Source organism: Astyanax mexicanus, chromosome 10, assembly GCF_023375975.1.
Source record: "Astyanax mexicanus isolate ESR-SI-001 chromosome 10, AstMex3_surface, whole genome shotgun sequence".
Classification (NCBI taxonomy): Eukaryota; Metazoa; Chordata; class Actinopteri; order Characiformes; family Acestrorhamphidae; genus Astyanax; species Astyanax mexicanus.
Window position 1 is genome coordinate 35,064,776 of NC_064417.1, and position 18,844 is coordinate 35,083,619.

The 18,844-nt window shown below is 37.6% G+C and overlaps 2 protein-coding genes across 4 annotated transcripts in view; one reads left to right on the forward strand and one right to left on the reverse strand.

Annotated features, from left to right (window-relative positions):
- parietopsin overlaps positions 1-18,844 on the reverse strand; it is a 416,841-nt gene that overhangs the window by 394,914 nt on the left and 3,083 nt on the right. The window lies entirely within an intron of this gene.
- cax2 (cation/H+ exchanger protein 2) lies at positions 660-18,675 on the forward strand. The gene is made up of 20 exons (XM_022684036.2): positions 660-816; positions 10,344-10,523; positions 10,634-10,740; positions 10,844-10,952; positions 11,128-11,244; positions 11,342-11,403; positions 11,711-11,848; positions 12,598-12,783; positions 13,105-13,216; positions 13,400-13,541; positions 13,730-13,913; positions 14,067-14,166; positions 14,748-14,872; positions 15,023-15,060; positions 15,137-15,249; positions 15,331-15,476; positions 16,118-16,212; positions 16,392-16,470; positions 16,695-16,803; positions 17,566-18,675. The coding sequence occupies exons 1-20, from the start codon at positions 759-761 to the stop codon at positions 17,637-17,639; spliced, it is 2,274 nt and encodes a 757-aa protein (XP_022539757.2). The 5' UTR covers positions 660-758; the 3' UTR covers positions 17,640-18,675.

An 18,844-nucleotide genomic window follows, 5' to 3' on the forward strand; every position in this document is an offset into this window, starting at 1 on the left:
GGGGAAAAAGTATTTTGCGTGCTTGCAGGTTTGTAGCTCGTTCTTGATTCCGGGAGATTTAATCTGACTTGTGGGCATCAGGGAGCCATTATTGATATGTGGTAGACTCCTAACTGGACTACACAGCACAGCGGCTCAGAATGCCAGTAGGCTCACTTTGAAAAGCCCATCCATTCTGGCCAAAGAGAAAGGCTCCTTAGACATGGAACACCAAATATGGGCATAAAGTACACCACACAGACTACAAAATGATGACATGAATGCATTGCTCTATTTCTATTATTTTTATTATTATTATTATTATTATTATTATTATTATTATTATTATTATTATTATTATTATTATTATTATTATTATTGTTGTTGTTGCTTTATTGATATTTTCAGTGTGCTAATATTTGTCCTGTCCCTTATCATTAGTCACGTGGTAGACCGTTTGGTCAGCAGGTCCAGGCTGGAGCTGTCAGATCTGAGGTCTGTATTAAACTAGACCATAATATTTAATTTTTACAGACTCAAAACAGAATTTAATTAATTTCAGTGGGGGACTTTTATTTTGACAGAAAATCGTTTTGGACCCCGGTCAAGTATGGCTATAAGCCCGATAAGCCCAGCTGGTCAGGAGCTGTTCGTCAGTACCACCGTGTAAAAACTACACTTCCCATAAACCCCCTCGCAGGACCACAACTCACCCGGAGAACGCTGGAATCACATGAGGTTCATTGCTGTGCAGCAACTGAAGAAGCACTAAGGCTCAAATGTCCACAAACACAGAAACTCGGAGAAGAGCAGTCAGCGACAACAGTGAAAATCCAGGTAAAACCTTTTATCTTTAAAAACAACACGTGTGTTCCTGCAGTAATGTTTACTGAAACGCTTACTCACTGAAATCAGCTAAGTTTGTGCAGTGAAGTAACCATACTGTATATATATATAACTAACTGTTATCATGCTTTGTTTCTGTTAAACAAAGCTGTTAGATTAATGGTTTATCCCTCTTTCAATAACCGAAGTCAAGCTATCCGCGCTTAGGATATTCCTAGTCAAGTCAGCCGCTCTTTAAATTTAGTTGCGCAGGCGGAGAGCACACTAAAAAAAACAGAGATGGGGAGACCGACATGTTTCAGTCGGTTATATTAATTCAGACATACATTAAGCCCAGAAACGAGAAGAAAACGGATTAAAATAACTCACCTCACCGTAGATTTTGTGCAGTACATAATCTATTTGATATAATACCATAACAATCCCATCAGTGTTTAAGAGAGAGAGAGAGAGGGAGAGAGTTTTATATTAATATTACTTTTTTCAATCCATGCTTCAAATTAAATTTCTCATGAGTTTCCCAAAATGCCAAAACAGATCCAGTACCTTGTAAAAGAGTCCATCCTAGACTATTACCTCTGCAAATTTGGGCAAATGTCACTGTATTGTTTATTTTTATATTAATAAAAAAAAATAATAATAAAATTTAAATTGTATCAGTGGTCTTTTTCTGTATTCTTCTAGTCCAGTATTCAATTGCTGCTTATTTAAGTGTGACAATGAGATCCTATTGTGTGGCTACGACTTATTAAAGCATGAGAACAAAATACTTGCGCATGGCCATGACTTAGTTAAGCATGGGAACGAGAAATTAATGCATAGACATGACTTGCCTCCCAGGAATGGGAAGGAGAAAATTAATCCTGGCCATACAGGTCCTTCTCAAAAAATTGGCATATTGTGATAAAAGTTCATATTTTCTGTAATGTACTGATAAACATTAGACTTTTATATATTTTAGAGTCATTACACACAACTGAAGTTGTTCAAAAAAAAGTCAACCTTCAAATAATTATGTTCAGTTATGCACTCAACACTTGGTCGGGAATCCATTTGCAGAAATGACTGCTTCAATGCGGCGTGGCATGGAGGCAATCAGCCTGTGGCACTGCTGAGGTGTTATGAAGACCCAGAATTCTTCGACAGAGTGTTGGGTCTTACGTCTTTCAACTTTCTCTTCACAATATCCCACAGATTCTCTATAGGGTTCAGGTCAGGAGAGTTGGCATAATACCATGGTCAGTAAACCTTTTACCAGTGGTTTTGGCACTGTGAGCAGGTGCCAGGTCGTGCTGAAAATAAAGCTTTCCAGCAGATGGAAGCATGAAGTGCTCCAAAATCTCCTGATAGCTGGCTGCATTGACCTTGCCCTGGATAAAACACAGTGGACCAACACCAGCAGCTGACATGGCACCTCAGACCATCACTGACTGTGGGTACTTGACACTGGACTTCAGGCATTTTGGCATTTCCTTCTCCCCAGTCTTCCTCCAGACTCTGGCACCTTGATTTCCGAATGACATGCAAAAATTGAGCAACAGTCCAGTGCTGCCTCTCTGTAGCCCAGGTCAGGGACTTCTGCCGCTGTTTCTGGTTCAAAAGTGGCTTGACCTGAGGAATGCACCACCTGTAGCCCATTTCCTGCACACGCCTGTGCATGGTGGCTCTTGATATTTCTACTCCAGACTCAGTCCACTGCTTCCGCAGGTCCCCCAAGTTCTGGAATTGGCCCTTCTCCACAACCTTCCTCAGGATCCGGTCACTTCTTCTCGATGTGCAGTGTTTTCTGCCACACTTTTTCCTTCCCACAGACGTCCCACTGAGGTGCCTTGATACAGCACTCTGGGAACAGCCTATTCGATCAGAAATTTCTGTCTTACCCTGTTGCTTGGGGGTGTCATTGATGGCCTTCTGGACAGCAGTCAGGTCGGCAGTCTTACCCATGATTGCGGTTTTGAGTAATGAACCAGGCTGGGAGTTTTTAAAAGCCTCAGGAATCTTTTGCAGGTGTTTAGAGTTAATTAGTTGATTCAGATGATAAGGTTAATAGCTCGTTTAGAGAACCTTTTCATGATATGCTAATTTTGTGAGATAGGAATTTTGGGTTTTCATGGGTTGTATGCCAAAATCATCAGTATTAAAACAATAAAAGACCTGAAATATTTCCGTTGGTGTGCAATGAATCTAAAATATATGAAAGTTTAATTATCATTTCATTATGGAAAAGAATGAACTTTATCACAATATGCAATTTTTTTTCAGAAGGACCTGTATAAGTCATCCCCATGATGGTATAGACCTTCAGTTTTGTTGTGAAGAGGGAGCATTAGTATAGAGTGAATAGCATTAAGTAATGTTCTTTTTCATATTAGGGCAAAAACGACTCAAGTAAGTAAAGAAAAAAATCTTTAAGAAATAAGGGTCAGTTGGATGGAAAAAAAAAGAATCAAGAATTAGCAAGTATCCTCCAGTGCAGTCAAAAAGACCATCAAAAACAATATGATGAAACTGGACCACCCCATGAAAAAAAAAAAAAAGAAGAAGAGGGAAGAGAAAATTATCTCAGAAAGAATCTAGTTGCAGTCTCGCAAATAGTAAGCCCTAGTCTTTGCAAAATCTTAGCCTGTGACTAAAAAGTCTGTGACTTTTTTTTTCTTTTAAAACACACCCAGACAAAACACACCCAGACAAAACACACCCAGACAAAACACACCCAGACAAAACACACCCAGACAAAACACACCCAGACAAAACACTCCGGAACACAGAAAACACACTTAGAAAACACACCCAGAGAAAACAGACACCACACCCAGAGACAACACACCCAGAGAAAACAAAAAAACACACCCAGAGAAAATTGAAAACAGAGAACACACACCTAGAGAAAACACTCCAGAACACAGAAAACACACCGAGAAAACATACCCAGAGAAAACAGAACACACCCAGAGAAAACAGAAAACACACCCAGAGAAAACAGAAAACACACCCAGAGAAAACAGAAAACACACCCAGAGAAAACAGAAAACACACCCAGAGAAAACAGAAAACACACCCAGAGAAAACAGAAAACACACCCAGAGAAAACAGAAAACACACCCAGAGAAAACAGAAAACACACCCAGAGAAAACAGAAAACACACCCAGAGAAAACAGAAAACACACCCAGAGAAAACAGAAAACACACCCAGAGAAAACAGAGAAAACCCAGAGAAAAGCACACCCAGAGAAAAGCACACCCAGAGAAAAGCACACCCAGAGAAAAGCACACCCAGAGAAAAGCACACCCAGAGACAACACAACACACCCAGAGAAAACACACCCAGAGAAAACACACCCAGAGAAAACACACCCAGAGAAAACACACCCACAGAGAAAACACACCCACAGAGAAAACACACCCACAGAGAAAACACACCCACAGAGAAAACACACCCACAGAGAAAACACACCCACAGAGAAAACACACCCACAGAGAAAACACACCCACAGAGAAAACAGAGAAAACACACCCACAGAGAAAACAGAGAAAACACACCCACAGAGAAAACAGAGAAAACACACCCACAGAGAAAACAGAGAAAACACACCCACAGAGAAAACAGAGAAAACACACCCACAGAGAAAACAGAGAAAACACACCCACAGAGAAAACAGAGAAAACACACCCACAGAGAAAACAGAGAAAACACACCCACAGAGAAAACAGAGAAAACACACCCACAGAGAAAACAGAGAAATCACCCACAGAGAAAACAGAGAAATCACCCACAGAGAAAACAGAGAAATCACCCACAGAGAAAACAGAGAAATCACCCACAGAGAAAACAGAGAAATCACCCACAGAGAAAACAGAGAAATCACCCACAGAGAAAACAGAGAAATCACCCACAGAGAAAACAGAGAAATCACCCACAGAGAAAACAGAGAAATCACCCACAGAGAAAACAGAGAAATCACACCCAGAGAAAACAGAGAAATCACACCCAGAGAAAACAGAGAAATCACACCCAGAGAAAACAGAGAAATCACACCCAGAGAAAACAGAGAAATCACACCCAGAGAAAAACAGAAATCACACCCAGAGAAAAACAGAAAACACACCCAGAGAAAAACAGAAAACACACCCAGAGAAAAACAGAAAAAACACCCAGAGAAAAACAGAAAAACACACCCAGAGAAAAACACACCCAGAGAAAAACACACCCAGAGAAAAACACACCCAGAGAAAAACACACCCAGAGAAAACAGAGAAAAAAACACCCAGAGAAAAAAAAACACCCAGAGAAAAAAAAAACACCCAGAGAAAAAAAAACACCCAGAGAACACAGAGAAAACACACCCAGTGAAAACAAGGAAACCACACCCAGAGAAAACTGAGAAAACACACCCAGACAAAACAGAGAAAACACTCATACATTGGGCTATTTATACACAGGGAGGGTAGGACAGGTAACAAGGGGGCGGGGTTACAAACAAGACACAAAGTGATAACACTAATGGCTAGGGTAGGGTTAGGGCAGGGCCATGTGCTCAAGGAACAGGAACACAGAGCAGGAGCACAGAAAACCAAAAGAGGGAAAAACACAGGACAGACACAGGCTAATTTGTGACAGCCTCTATGTTTTGTATTCTCTCCTCCACATTCACAATTCTGCCTTTGCCTTTATTTCAGTTTAAAAAAATTCTCTCAGTTCTTAAATAATTATGCCCATGTTGACCTTTTCTCATTACGGGTTTGTGCCACTGTTGCCATCATTGCCATTGGCCATGGAGGCCCTCTGATCCATCTCTTCACATACCTCAACTTGCTGCAAAATTTTTTATCTTACTTTTAGGCTCTTTTAAGCTGCTTTGTCCGTAAAATTTAAAGTTTTAGGTGACTTTAAGCTGGTAATGATTGGAGGCAACTTGGAGCCCCAAGCTGGAGCTTACTGTCTGTATTTTTAAAAAGAGTAAAAGCCAGTGGAATCAGGCATGCCCAAGCATGATTGCAACAAAAGCCACACCACGTAAGAAGGTGGATAAGACAGGTGACCCCTGGTCTGAGCCTTGGATTTGATCCTTGGCAGTACCATAGTCATTTGTGGGTGGAAGTTGAAGGGGCAATAATTGGCCTTGCTCTCTTTTTGGCCTCTCAGAACAGGTAGAATTGTGTAATAAGGGAGTGGCTAGTTGGCGAGAACTGTAATAGACTTTAATGATAAATTGGAGAAAGTGCTGGGAAGAAAGGGCAAAAGGAAATATTCAAAAGCATTAAAGCATCCATTTGCCCATCACAGAGCACCAACAGGCTTTTCAGTGTTGTTTGTTTAACCGTTAAATTCAGTAAATCAAATGCTTATTGGAAATTTCCTGGGAGAAGGTAAAAAAAAAAAAACATACAAAGACCATAATCCTTTGCAGCAGGATAAGGTGGGGCTTGGAGTTTAAAAGGTCACTGTCGGCCATTTTAATTTTTTCTGTTTGGCATGGTCTGAGGACTTGTACCCTTTTGGATGTGTGTTTGTGTAAGTGTTTTTTTTTTATCTATTACTGTATCTGTTTATGTTAATTTGTCTATTTTGATTTATTGTTTCAATTGTTTGCTCACTTGGTTTGTAGCTCCTTTTGTTGCACTGTTTGTATTGTTTTACTAAGCTTTATATTTTTGTGTATTTTAAGATAAACCATCCATCCACTACATTCCTCCATCCATCCACTACATTCCTCCATCCATCCAATACCTTCCTCAATCCATTCATCCATCCTCATCCATCATCCAAACCATACTCCATGCCCATCAACCCAAACCAGACTTCATCTCCATCCATCCATCCAAACCATACTCCATCCCCATCCATCCATTCAAACCATACTCCATCCCCACCCAAACATCCAAACCATACTCCATCCCCATCCATCCATCCAAACCATACTCCATCCCTATCAATCAATCCAAACCATACTCCATCCCCATCAGTCAATCCAAACCATATTCCATCCCCATCAATCAATCCAAACCATACTTCATCTCTATTCATCCGTCCAAACCATACTCCATCCCAGTGTTGTGCCAGTTCACAGCTTTTCTGAACTAGTTCAAGTTCAGTTCATACATGCCCAAAGTGAAGAGGTTCACGTTCAAAGTTCACAATTTTAAATCTCCTGTGACTCATTTTTTGTTTTGAGAAGGTGTCAGACTTTAGTCTGTTAAACATCTTTTCAGAGTCTTTTCAAAGTCATGTAAGTGTATGGGCAGCATTATGTGCAAAAAATAAAATAAAGAAAATACATGATATCGATTGTAATGGATGCAGGGTCTGGAAGGGATAAGTCATCCCCATGACTGAGTTATCTCATTCCCACGCCTTAGTAAGTCATGGTACGCCTTAGGATATTGTTCCCACACATTAATAAATAGTGGCCACACATTCTTATTATTGCTATTTTTGTTTACATAATGTCACCTTAGAGCGTCCGTACGATTTCAAAAAATTAAAAACAGCTCTGGAAAAAATTGAGACCACTTCAGTTTTTGAATCAGTTTCTCTGATTTTGCTATTTATAGGTATATGTTTGAGTAAAATGAACATTGTTGTTTTATTCTTTAAACTACGAGTAAAATTTCTTCTAAATTCCAAATAAAAATTGTCATTGTCATTTAGAGCTTTATTTGCTCTTGTTCTGAGAGTTCAGAAATGAATATTTGGTGGAATAACCCTGTTTTTTTAATTGCAGTTTTCATGCATCTTGGCATGTTCTCCTCCACCAGTCTTTCACATTGCTTTTGGATAACTTTAGACCCCTCCTGGTGCAAAAAAATAAAATAAATCAATCAAGCAGTTCAGCTTGGTTTGATGGCTTGTGATCACCCATCTTCTTCCTGATTATATGGTAAAATAAAAAACATCGTTTTTAAGTGGTCTCTTATTTTTTCCAGAGTTGTATGCGCCAAAGGGCGGGTTGGTGGTGCTGCTGCCGGGGCGCGTTAAACTCGAGCTGTGCTTACACTGTGTTCACACACTCACACACAAACACCGGAGTCAAGCTATCCTCGCTTCGGAAATTCCTAGTCAAGTCATCCGCGCTTTAAATTTAGATGCGCATATACGCGCGATTTAAAGAGAAAGAGAGAGTTTTATATTAATATATTGATATTTTACTGTTTTGTTTATTTTATATAACATTTTTTTTATTTATTTATGCTTAAAATTAAATTTCTCATGATTTTCCCATAATGCCAAAACAGTTCCACTACCCTTTGAAAGAGTACAACATAGGCTGTCACCTCTGCAAGTTTGGGCAAATTTCACTGTATTGTTTATTTTATGATGATTACAATTTTTTTTTTTATTTATGCTTAAAAAAAAATTTCATGATTTTCTCTTAATGCCAAAATACATCCACTACCATTTGAAAGAGTCTGTCCTAGGCTATGACTCCTGCAAGTTTGAGCAAATTTTACTGTATTGTTTATTTTATATTATTTTTATGTATTTTTCTTCATCTATTTGGTTATATTCTATTTTTATTGTATTGTTGTATTGTATTCTATTTTGTTGTCTTACTTTATTTATATATCTATTTTAACAACAGTTTTTGGGTGTAAACTGAATCGTGAGATCACATTTTTGTTCCACCTCATGTACCACGTGATGCGAATGACAATAAAATCTCCTTGAATCCTTGAAAATAGGTCCACTACCATTTGAAACAGTCTGTCCTAGGCTGTCACCTCTGCAAGTTTGGGCAAATTTCACTGTTTTGTTCATTTTTAATACTTGCTAAATGTTGGAGAATGTAAATTCATTCTCCAATAAGCCATCACAGGGCAACTGTAAGGCAGTCCTATCAGTTCCTCAGGCTATCAGCACTGCGTATTTCTGCAGGTTTCACTATAGATTGCCCCTTGCACTTGAGGTATTGGATTTATGGTGATGGTTTTAAACTCACACCCCCTGTTTCTAGCACAGATGTCTTTAACAGGTGATTTCTAGACTAGACTGTTTAGAAATATGCTGAGCAGTTTAATGGTGGAACAGTTAAGTTGACCCAAAATGAAATATCATTTGGCTAGTGGATTGACCCAGGCCACAGGATTCAAGGGGAAATACTGGCTACCTCACAAGACCACAAGGAAAAGGAGAACTATGACACTTTGACTTTGTTGTACTTTTTGTTTTATTTGTTTTGGCATTATGGGAAAATCATGAGAATTTTCATTTAAAGCATGAATTAAAAAATGAATTAATATAAAATAAACAATACAGTGAAATCTACCCAAACTTGCAGTGGTAATAGCCGAGGACAGACTCTTTCAAATGGTAGTGGACCTGTTTTGGCATTATGGGAAAATTAGGAGAAATTGCATTGTAAGTATGAATTAAAAAAAGAAATTAGTATAAAATAAACAATACAGTAAAATTTGCCCAAACTTGCAGGAGTCATAGCCTAGGACAGATTCTTTCAAATGGTAGTGGACATATTTTGGCATTATGGGGAAATCAGGAGAAATTTAAGCATGAATAAAAAAATAAAAAAATTAATATAAAATAAACAATACATATACACGCATCTAAATTTAAAGCGCGGATGACTTGACTCCGGTTTTCAATACTGGCCTACATATGTCAGTATAGTTCACTTTGCAGGTTAATGCTTGATAGCCTCTAAGGATGGTTATTTTTTACCTTTATGAGTTGTAAAAATTATAAAACTTTGATTCACATGTGCTGCTTTATTTGGACTTTAAGCTGTATAGATTGCCTTGGTGTAAAGTAATAGTGTAGTTCTCTGTTTTGAAACCTCATGAAACCTCAAGCCTCTTCATAGTTCCCCTGCTGGTTTCCTGTCTTTACACCATCTAATCATTTATCAGGTTTGGGCCTGAGCGTAGAAGGTGATGTGTATCTCACAGTGAAGTGCAATAAAGTGTTTTAAATTTGGATCTGCTTGTGTGTGTCTAAACTTGAAGGTGAAATTATAATATATAATATTATAACATATTATAATATTATAATATAATATACATACTTTTTAATCCAAGACCATGTTATTCAATGATTTGTGTTAATACTGTATTTTATGAAAATTTATGTGATGTGACGTTTTAGATCTCAAAACGATTAATACAAATTAAACACAAAAAGGAAAAGCTAAAAAGGGATAAAATCTATTTTATATGAAATTTCCTTTTAATCTCCTTATATATGTCATCATAGTTAGGTTCTATTAAGTTCTTAGCTAAACAATATTTACACAAGAAACATTACACAAGATCTTTTGTAGTGCTGTTGTATATACCAAAAATTACCAGTTTGTCATTATAGATCCAGATATGCTTTTTAGTAGTATCTAAAATTGTTTATGGTAAACTTACAGAAATGGGGGAATTCAGAATTTGGTGATCATACATTAATACAGTTCTGAATTCTGTTTTAGTTCTGAGATCAAAATAAAGACGTTTTCTGTTAAAGAACGTGGGCCGGGGATGTTGCCAACTACCCAGATATGTTGTCCTTCACTTCCCCCAGAGCCTCAGTGGGACCATGTTGGTGCCAGAAGTTATTCTGGTGTTAGGGAACACCTTCCAGGCTCCTTCTGTGACAGAGTGTGTGTGGATCACTCGCATGCAAACACACCTGAATGCGTCCCAAATGCACCTTGCAGCCTCCATTCTTGCGGCTGTTACACACCCAAACACATTCACAGAGGTGAGAGCATCATCACAGTATACTGTTTCTGTATCTGGGTTTTCTAAGTTGTCCAAAGTGTTAGAATGTCCAACATGACCATTTTATTTATTTTCATTGTCTGTTTCTAGGTCACAGCATGCACTCAGCTGATGAACCGTGGGAAGATGTTTTATGCAAGACCACTTTAAGTGCAGAGAATGAGGTGGAGGCACAAAAACTTGCCAATAATTACAAGGTAAGCAACTGCATTCAGTATCCTTCAAATGTTAGTGTCTAAACATCCACTGATCCTGTTTCCTTTTTCATGGTTATTTGTATCTTGTTTCTTTAATGTCAAGTTTGGATTCAGAAAGTGGAAGAGCCATGTGACTGAACGACCCTTTGAAGATAGATCTGAGATTGTGAAGGAGCTTTACTCAGAACTGAACGTCATTAAGCCAAGCTCAGGTTAGACAAATTAATATAACTCACCAATTTGAGAGTCTTAACATTCCACTAACAAATGATATCTGGTCAGTAGTGGACCTATGGTTGTCCTTGTTGTGGCCAAGTTGTCTCATATAGAATAAACCGCATGAAAGTTGTCTTGTTTAATAATATGGTCTCCGTCATGTTCTATCAGGCCCTTTGCTTACCTGTGGCAATGTGCTGTATGTGGTTTTATTCGGCTGGTGGGTCTCTCTGATGTATCTTCTCATTGGCATGCTGATGTTTATCACCATTTTTGGAATCCCACATGGTAGGTTGTGATTCTACTAATGTTATTATATTTTTAATACTTTTTTTTATTTGTACAAATGTTTTAAATATTTAAATAGCTTATTTTTCTCTTTTAGGGCAGCTGTGTTTCAGACTGGCCTGTTATTTCCTATGGCCTTTTGGGAAAGCAGTTGAGAAGGTTGTACCAAGAGTACCATCTCATCAATATATCCGTATTTAAATTTAAATAAGTTTACAGTCAAGCCAGCTTTGAAAAGAAGTGCAGTAAAATCACTTGGATAGTTATATTGACTAGGTTTTTATGCCCTACATATTGTGTACTCTGTGGCTACTCTATGAAAATAACATTTGCTTTTATCACTGTTTTATGGTCCATTCAGTAGTAGGTGCTGTAGTGGACTTATGCAGCTAAATCATTGACTGTTACCCTTATTACCTGTATTCCTTGGTCTTTACTGAGTTTCTCTGTCCTTTCTTTCTTGCAGGCGAGTGGTTCACTGTCTAATGTCAGCGTAATCCTTCACAATGACGATCTGCTTGATGACGATGATGACACCAAGACAACGTCCCCCCTCTTACTACCCACCCCAGAGGAGGATAGGCCTCCCGAGAAGCTCAACTGGGTAGGGTGGTTTGAAGCAGGAATATACTATATTGACCACAATCAGAGGTCAAAAATATTGATTGTAAGAGGTTAATACCAAGTCATTTATTTAGAAACACTAAACTCTAAACTATATTTTTTCCATTAATAGCTGAAATGTATTCCTTTAAGTTGTGACACATACCGGTCCTGCTTAAAATTTTATAAATATTTAATAACCTTTAAAAAGTGCTTTTATTGTGGTAATTTCCACCTCTGCAGTGTCCCCTCAGGTTCAGCTTTGCTACAGGCATAGATGATGTTTGTGTAGTTTGATACGCAGACACATTCCAATATGCAGATCAGTCAATCAAAAATACCTCCCCCCAGCTGACTTCCAACCATCTGCGTCTCACCGCTATCAAAGGCACACTGCTGCTGCTGCAGCTCAGACAATTAGCTCTCCCTTCTGCCCTGCCTCTAAACCCATACATCACCTGGGGCCCCTCCCATTTTTTTACCCTTTTTTAAAATTTGAGCTGAGGGTGTAGCAAAAATCAGGGGGTTTAGTGCCCTCTTAATATAAAGGTTTGTTGTACAACCTGGTGTCATTCAGCACATTTAATGAGCTGAACTCTCATTAGCTGAACTATTATGGTCAAATGTGTAAATGTGTTTATGTATGTATCTGTTGCACATTCTTGACAAATGTACCAGTGTTAGTCTTTACTCTAGTTTACTTTTTCATTTACTCAAATTTACTGACTAAGTGTGCGTTTTCTCTTGCAGAAGAGTGTAAATGTGTATGTGTGGCTGTTACTGGGATATCCGCCTTTGGCTGTGACTCACTGTTTGCTGGGGCTGCTCTCCTGGCTCCTGGTCTTTACCATCCCTGTGACTAAAATGAGCATCAGGACTTTGCACACAATACTGCTAATGCCCCCTGAGCAAGTTCGCATTAGCTCCAGCACTGAGGTGAGAAACTGCTAAATCTTGTCCCCCATTATATTAAAAAATATAATGATAAACTTTAATATAATATAAAATAAAAGAATACACTCTTACATTTTTTGTTGTTATAAGGGCACCTAACAAATTAGCATTCAGCTAGTTCATTTACTCTGTCACTTATAAAATAAGCCATTTATAAGATTTGAGGATTGACCTACTTTACTTGCTAGACCTTCTGAAAATGGATTACTAAAGGGACAAATTCTAACTTGGCTAACAATGAATGAAAGCTCATAATACCAGTTGATATGAACCTAATGACTGTATTTTTTGTACCATTTTCAGTTTTTCACTGAATCTCAGGAAGGAGAAGGAAAAGCCATCCTCTGCTGCTACCATGCAGTGAATATATACTACTACAAGTACACAGTTGATGGGATCAATGTGTTTGCTGTCAGTATCCTTATAGGCGAGCAAATTTAAACAGCCCCATTCTCTTACCAGTCTACAAAGAGGAAGATCTCTTGCTACATTTGAATGAATTTGTGTAAAATGGCTTAAACTGCTCCAGCTAAGAAATAATCTACTGTGTGGTTCTCAGTTTGCATGTTATTTTCCTTAGATAACTGCTGCCTTCTAGATCTCCTCCCTCTAGTCGTTGTCTCAATGGTAATTGGCTATGTGGACCAAGGCAACCATTTTATCAGCTCGGAGGTTAAATTTGCCACAGCCATATGTTCTATCATACCACTGTCCTACTACATTGGTATGGGCATTGCCAGGTGAGTGAACTTCCCAGCCGCATACACACACACACACACACACTCAAAATATCTTTATGAATGTTAGATTATGAAGTGTTTCGTACTGTATATACACTTACATGCCACAAACACACCTATCATTCAACAGACACCAAACAAATAACAATTCAATGCACCTAAATAAAAAAAAAACTCTGTGTCTGCAGCATATCAGCTCAAAGCAACTTTGCAGTTGGAGCAGTGGTCAACGCCACATTTGGCTCCATCACTGAGCTGACTTTTTACATCACAGCGTTGCTCAGGGGTCATCGGCAGAACAGCAAGTGTTTAGAGGAGACTGTGAAATCTGCACTGACTGGCACACTGCTCGGATGCATCCTGTTTATTCCTGTGAGGAATCTGATTATTCACATTATCATTAAACATTACATAACTACAGTCTTTCATCCTCTAATTTATAATATTTAGTTTTAATAAATAGAGCTTTTCATATATTCCACATCTTTAAATACTCTCTTAATCTCTTACATTCTCTAACCCCAGGGGATCTGTATGATCATTGGCGGGCTAAGGCACAGGGAGCAGAGGTTTAATAGCCGCTCAGCAGGAGTCAGCTCCTCGCTGCTCTTCATATCAATTGGAGGTGAGCTCTCTCTCATTCTCTCTCTCTCTCTCTCTCTCTCTCTCTCTCTCTCTTTCTCTGTGCCAGATTATGTTTCACATAATTAGGTTTATTTTGGCCAATTCAATGTGTTATGTCAGAAAAGGTGTGGTAATATGGTTGACAAAAACGAAAAGCCATTTTAAACAAATTTTTATTCTATAGCAGTTTTTCTTTATATTTTGTGAGAATTTTGTAATGAGTATACCAATAGAAATGATAACAAATTTAAAAAAAATATCCGTTGACTGTAAATTTGCCATTTGTAGAAAAAAGGTTTTTGCATGACAGTGACAGTATTAGGGCTGTCTATTGGCAAGAAAGTGTCAATGCTATAAGCATCACAATACAGGTTTTACGATTCAGTATATTACAATACATACATTGTATTGTGTTTAAATATATTTCTGCAATGTTTAAATAAAAATAAAATAAACATTTATATTTACATTATATTTATAAAATCCAATCAGAGCAGTGCGATCTAACAACATATGTCAGCATGTTTAACATGTTGTTACTGCTTTTTTTAATTGACTTGTTTATTTGTTTTCATGTGGCAGGTGTGTTTGCTCCTACACTCTTCTCTAAAGCCTATGGGAATCTGGTGTGTGAAAACTGCACAAACTCCTCTGGGACCAATAGCAGCAATGGAACTTTTACCTGCAAAAACTGTCATTATGACCTGGTAGGATGCCTTCTGATCAGTCAATGACATAGATTTGACATATCTGATGTTTGCATGTGTGTGCGTGTATGTATGTATATATATCAATATATATAATATATGTTATTTAGCATTCTGCTAACCTGTATTTGTTTGCTTGCCTTTCTTTAGAGTGAAGACAACTACACCCTGTTTCACAACCATATAGAGTAAGTACCCTGCGTGCTTCACCTAATGTGTTCGTGTTTTGTCAGCGGATCTGACAGATCTTTTTCTGTCTTTTAGACCACTAGTATACACAGTTTCAGTTCTGCTGCCAGTGTCCTATATCATCGGCCTTCTGTTCACCCTGAAGACCCACTCACACATCTATGACATCCATGTTAGTGAAGGACATGGTGAGATTTTTACATCTTTGTTCATATGTGAACTTGGCAGATCATGTTGTGAAGACTTAGTGTGTGTTTGTGTGTGTGTAGCGACAAGTCATCTGGATGCAGTGGTGCACTGGTCTCGCTGGAGAGCTCTGCTCATCCTGATCATTGCTACAGTGCTGATGTCTGCCTGCGCTGACCTCACTACAGAGCACATTCAGCCCATATTAAACCAACCCTGCATCTCTCAGGCAGGAACACGACCCGCAACTCAGATACATACACACACACAGAGCACTCCAGTCTGTGCACAACCTCATGCCTGATACACTGAAACACACCTCACACACAGTACAATGCGAGTGAGAGACCAGCCTAAATATATTCCCCTCTTTGCAGTCAGAATGGTCATTGGGAACTCCTATGTATTTTCTAGCACTCTGAAGGAAAACAATTAACATCAAGTGAAGCTAATATATGCTGTAGAGGATTTTTTTTTCTGATCTTGATATTTCTTCTATTTCTCACAAAGAAAAAAAGCTTTTAGTGTTTTGCAATTTTTCTCATTTAGTGAGATTTTTTCTAATTTTGAAAACTCCAACTTTTACACTTATTTTCGGTCATCTTTTTTATTCCAGAGGATTATCTTATCATGTTATGTCTAATCTCATTAGAAATATCTCCTGAAAAAGATAGATAGATATTTTATTGATTCCCGAGGGAAAAATTTGGAATAACTTGTACTTAACAGTCATTTATACTGGACACATGGAGTTAATGTTACCTACATCTCAATCATGCATGTAGTGCACAAATGTGACAAAACAACAATTTTTATTTTTTATTTTTGACTTCATCTTTGTTTGAACCCTGTGCATGTGTCTTTTTGTAGTATTTTATAGGTGTGACCGTTTTGGCCATGGTGCCTGAAATTCCAGAGATAGTCAATGGAATCCAGTTTGCTCTGCAGAATAACATCAGCCTCAGGTTGGTCTTTAACTCAGCTGCAGGTTTCTTTGTTCCCCTTTAAACAGTGCTTAGTTCTGCTTTTGCTTGTATGTCTCAGTTAACTGTGAAACTAAACTGTGTTTTTCTTGTGTGTGTGTGTGTTTGTGGTGTTTGCCCTTGCACAGCTGCTTTTAATGCTGCTCTTTTGTTCTTTGCAGTTTGGAGGTGGGGAGCTGTATTGCAGTTCAGGTGTGCATGATTCAGATCCCTATTCTGATCCTGTTCAACGCCATTTACGTAAGTCATTTCTGAAAGCAGTTGGGCACAGTGACACCAAATTAATTCACAACAGTTAATTAACACCTTTAACAAATACAAATTAACATATACATATTTCTTATCAGTAATTCAATCAAGTCTCTTGTTTGATCTAGTTTATCTACAGGATTAGAACTAAAGAACCTGTTTTTGGTATAGCTGACCTGTCTCTAATCATGTCTGCTGTTTCCTGTTTTGCACAGGATGTTGGATTTGTGCTCATCTTCAGTGACCTTCATCTGTGGGCCAGCATTTTCAGTGTCATCCTTGTCAACTACATCTTCATGGATGGAAAGTCTGATTACTTTCAAGGTACAAAGTTTCAAATTTAAAAACATAGTGTAATATGAGCTTTGAGCTTCTCCTAAATCGGAGAATATAATTTAAGTCCTGCTGAGCAGGATTGCTTTGGTAGTGTATATACTGTAATATTTGTTCACGAATCAGTTCTGTATCTATTTTTATGGATTTAAATTAGGAATGGGTGAGACAAGAAGTGAACCATTCCCAGAGCTGCATAACACTTGTCTTTTGTTGAGTCCTGTTATATTGCTGTAATATTACTGTAAAGCTAATTATTTTTTAAAGCTTTTTAACAAATAGACATGCACAGCTGTCTATGAGGGGGCACTTAATGTGTGACTTGCATTTACAACAGGGGTGTAAAAGTTATTTTAATTTTTTAACTGTAGGGGGAGCCCAGGAGCCAAAAATACCAATTCTGACAAAATGCAAATATAGTTTTTTAGAAAGAGATTTTGTCAGGGGATTTATCATATAAGCAAAACTACGGTCATAATATTGTTCTTGTTCTACTTCTAATACATACATTCCATAATGCATTGTGGAGCAATTCATCCGTTTATCATTCTTGGCATAAAAATGCTAAAAAACATTTTTAAGAAAAGTAGTTTGTCATTATTGTTGTCTTAGTATAGCATGTAGAAATTTCAAATTGCATGTTCCTATGGTTATAACCAGCATCATAGTAATCCATCCAATATTCACCCAATATTGTGTCTACTAGATATGAGGAACTTACCCTATTTCTCGCTCTCTCTCCCTCTCTCTCAGGTACTGCTCTGGTGGTGGTGTATCTCATCCTTCTTGCACTCTATTTCTTTGCTCCCTCACCTGCTAGCTGTTGAAGAGGTGAAGTCTTGTTTAGCTCTTATCCTTAACCGTACTATACAAGACTGACCAGTAGCTATTGCATTAATACACCTACATCATCAAATTTGCTACCGACTGTTGAATGTAAAGGTTTACATCATTAGAGTGTGTGAATAGGTACTGTTGTGTCTTGTCAGATTGTGCTGTTTTAGGGCATGATTGGGTCTGTTACTTGAGATTTGTCTGATGCACTGAGAAAGCTTTGCACTGTACTGAAGTGGCTGTTGAATGTCTTGAATAAGATACAAAATGAAAAGCACTTTTACGCAGTACACCAAATGCTTGTCCCTTTATGCATTAGAGTGTTGGTGTTATTGTGCTGGTCTCTTTGTGTCTAGCCAGTTTACTATAGAAATTGCTCTTTAGTAAACTTCACTGTATAGCTGTGAATGGTTTACATTCAAATCTTCGCAAATATGTAAAAACGCAAAATTGGATGTTAGAATTAACATTCTTGCAAATGATCTATATTATGTGAGCAATATGATGCCAGTGCTTCGGAAAAGCAGGTGTGTTTTGTTGTTTAATGTTGTCAAAATACAGTAATTGAAATAATGAGATGGCAATGATGAAAATTCTGTGATTTATTTCTGTATTTTTAAAAAAGTAAAAAAAAAAAAGTTTAAATATTTTACATTACAAATTTTGGATTTTTGTAATGTAGTAATAATAATACATAGTAACAGGCTTTTTGTTTTTCTATGAAAATTCTAAATTTAACAATGTTTACATAATAACTGGTACCATACAGATGTTTGTGTTATTTCAACTTATTTTTCTGTCTAAATGATTTTGAAACGATTTTGAAATGAAACTATTATTGCTGCTTATTATATTATCATCCATGTGATACTTATTATTATATAATTGCAGTTGATAAATGCCTAATAAATAAAATGTTTATTTATTTATTGAAGATTTCAAGCGCACAGTACCAACTAAGTTTTTTTTTCTGCAGTAAATTCCTAGCAGATTTTTTGTTTAAATAAACAGTGAAGTCTGTTAGAATAAAATTAATTGAAACAGTAAAGAGCTTAGTTAAAAAGGTAGCACAAATAACAGTGCTCTAGCTTTCATTTCATACCAAATTAATTTGTGTTTTGATGCTGTTGATCGTTTCTTTCAGTTTTGTTTTGCCTATTTCTGTATCTAATGTTGCATTTATACAACAAATGATGGA